The following is a 1,510-nucleotide window of genomic DNA, read 5'->3' on the forward strand; positions in this document are numbered from 1 at the left end:
GCCGCGGAGTAAAGACGTGGAGCTATGGCTAACGAGCCGATATTACGTCGATAACAACTTACATACAAGAAGACATAAATAACAAATAAGTGAACACTATACTATATAATGATTAAAAGGTAAAATCTAATAAACAAAATTTTATATTTACCGAAACTCCCTTCAAGGGACAGGTAAATAACTTACAACTTTTTTTTTTTTTTGGGTGTGGGTAGTCATATGCTTTGAGGTATAAATACTATCTACCTGTGCCAGTTATAATATCTCCTTTCTATAACACTTTCACAACAATGGACAATCTTCAAGATTCACTACTCAAGATGACAGAGGTTTTCAACACCAAGATGGCTAGCTTTCATGATGACTTGAAAAAGGTACACACACCAGTCTCTGTTACTTCACTAGCTGCGGAATTTGCTGCATTTCAGTCATTCATCACGGGAACCTTGGGCAACTTACAGCAGCAGGTGGAATTGGTGGCTAAGCAAATGGACCACTTTGAAATGCGGAGCCGCCGTAAAATACTCTTGTTGCATGGAGTTCAGGAGCATAGCGGTGGTAATTCCATTCAAGATGTGGTGAGTGTAGTAACCGAAAAACTAAAAATCTCCAACTTCTCAGCGAACGATATCAGCAGAAGCCATCGGGTGGGCCACCAAATTGTTACTGACAAGCCACGACCTATTCTTGTTAAGCTTCATGATCAAGCATTGAGGAACAAAATCTGGTTCGCCAAAACTGCACTCAGAAACAGTGGCATCACTATATCTGAGTTTCTCACAAAAGTAAGGCACGATGCGTTCATGGTTGCACGGCGTCATTTTGGGATTAAAAAGTGCTGGACCCGGGATGGCTTTGTGGTGGTTGTGGGAGTAGATGGCACGAAGCACAGAGTTAGCACATCTGCGGAGGTTAATAAACTCATTAACTCCTCGCCGTCTGTTACCGGCGATGCATCCAAAGCAAGTGTCTCAACTATCCCCAAGGCATCTGCTGCAACTACTTCTCGACCTAAACGCATGGCAAAGAAATAGACTAATCCGCTACCACCGTGTTATTATTATAGTGTAATGTCCTTCTGCAGTCATTATAAGTATGCATGTATTAAACTTAAGGTTATTTAGTACAGTGTAATATTTAAATGTGTATCTCGTCATTAGTAGGTACCCTTAAATTGTCTATATTTTTAAGTATTCTCGTTCCAACCCACTATTATTTTATAATGCAACTCACTGTAAACTTTGTTATTTTTACATTTTACCGACCTATGTTTTTACATTTTATTTACTTTTATTTTGCTTTTTGGTTGTCTATTAATATATTTGACGTGTGACGTTTAATGTCTAATTAACTCCACAGATTAGACAAACTTGCCAGAGAGAGTATACAATGGCATTCACTTGTCATCTTTATATATTTTTCTTTTTTTATTATTACGGCACTGGATACTTCAATTGTGACATCGTATTAATTATGTGTATACAATTTGTTAGATTTCTAAGAATCTATG

At 37.9% G+C, this 1,510-nt stretch overlaps 1 protein-coding gene across 1 annotated transcript; it reads left to right on the forward strand.

Moving 5' to 3' along the window:
- The first annotated feature begins 283 nt into the window (after positions 1-283).
- LOC131842870 (uncharacterized) lies at positions 284-1,034 on the forward strand. Its single transcript, XM_059191436.1, has one exon. It carries the CDS (start codon positions 291-293, stop codon positions 1,032-1,034), a length of 744 nt encoding a protein of 247 aa, XP_059047419.1. The 5' UTR covers positions 284-290.
- Positions 1,035-1,510: the final 476 nt, after the last annotated feature.

This window comes from Achroia grisella, unplaced genomic scaffold (assembly GCF_030625045.1).
Source record: "Achroia grisella isolate CSIRO2021 unplaced genomic scaffold, CSIRO_AGI_Agris_v1 utg257, whole genome shotgun sequence".
NCBI lineage: Eukaryota > Metazoa > Arthropoda > Insecta > Lepidoptera > Pyralidae > Achroia > Achroia grisella.

Coding starts and splice junctions, on each gene's coding strand:
- LOC131842870 (XM_059191436.1), top strand. CDS start 291: ATGGACAATCTTCAAGATTCACTACTCAAGATGACAGAGGTTTTCAAC.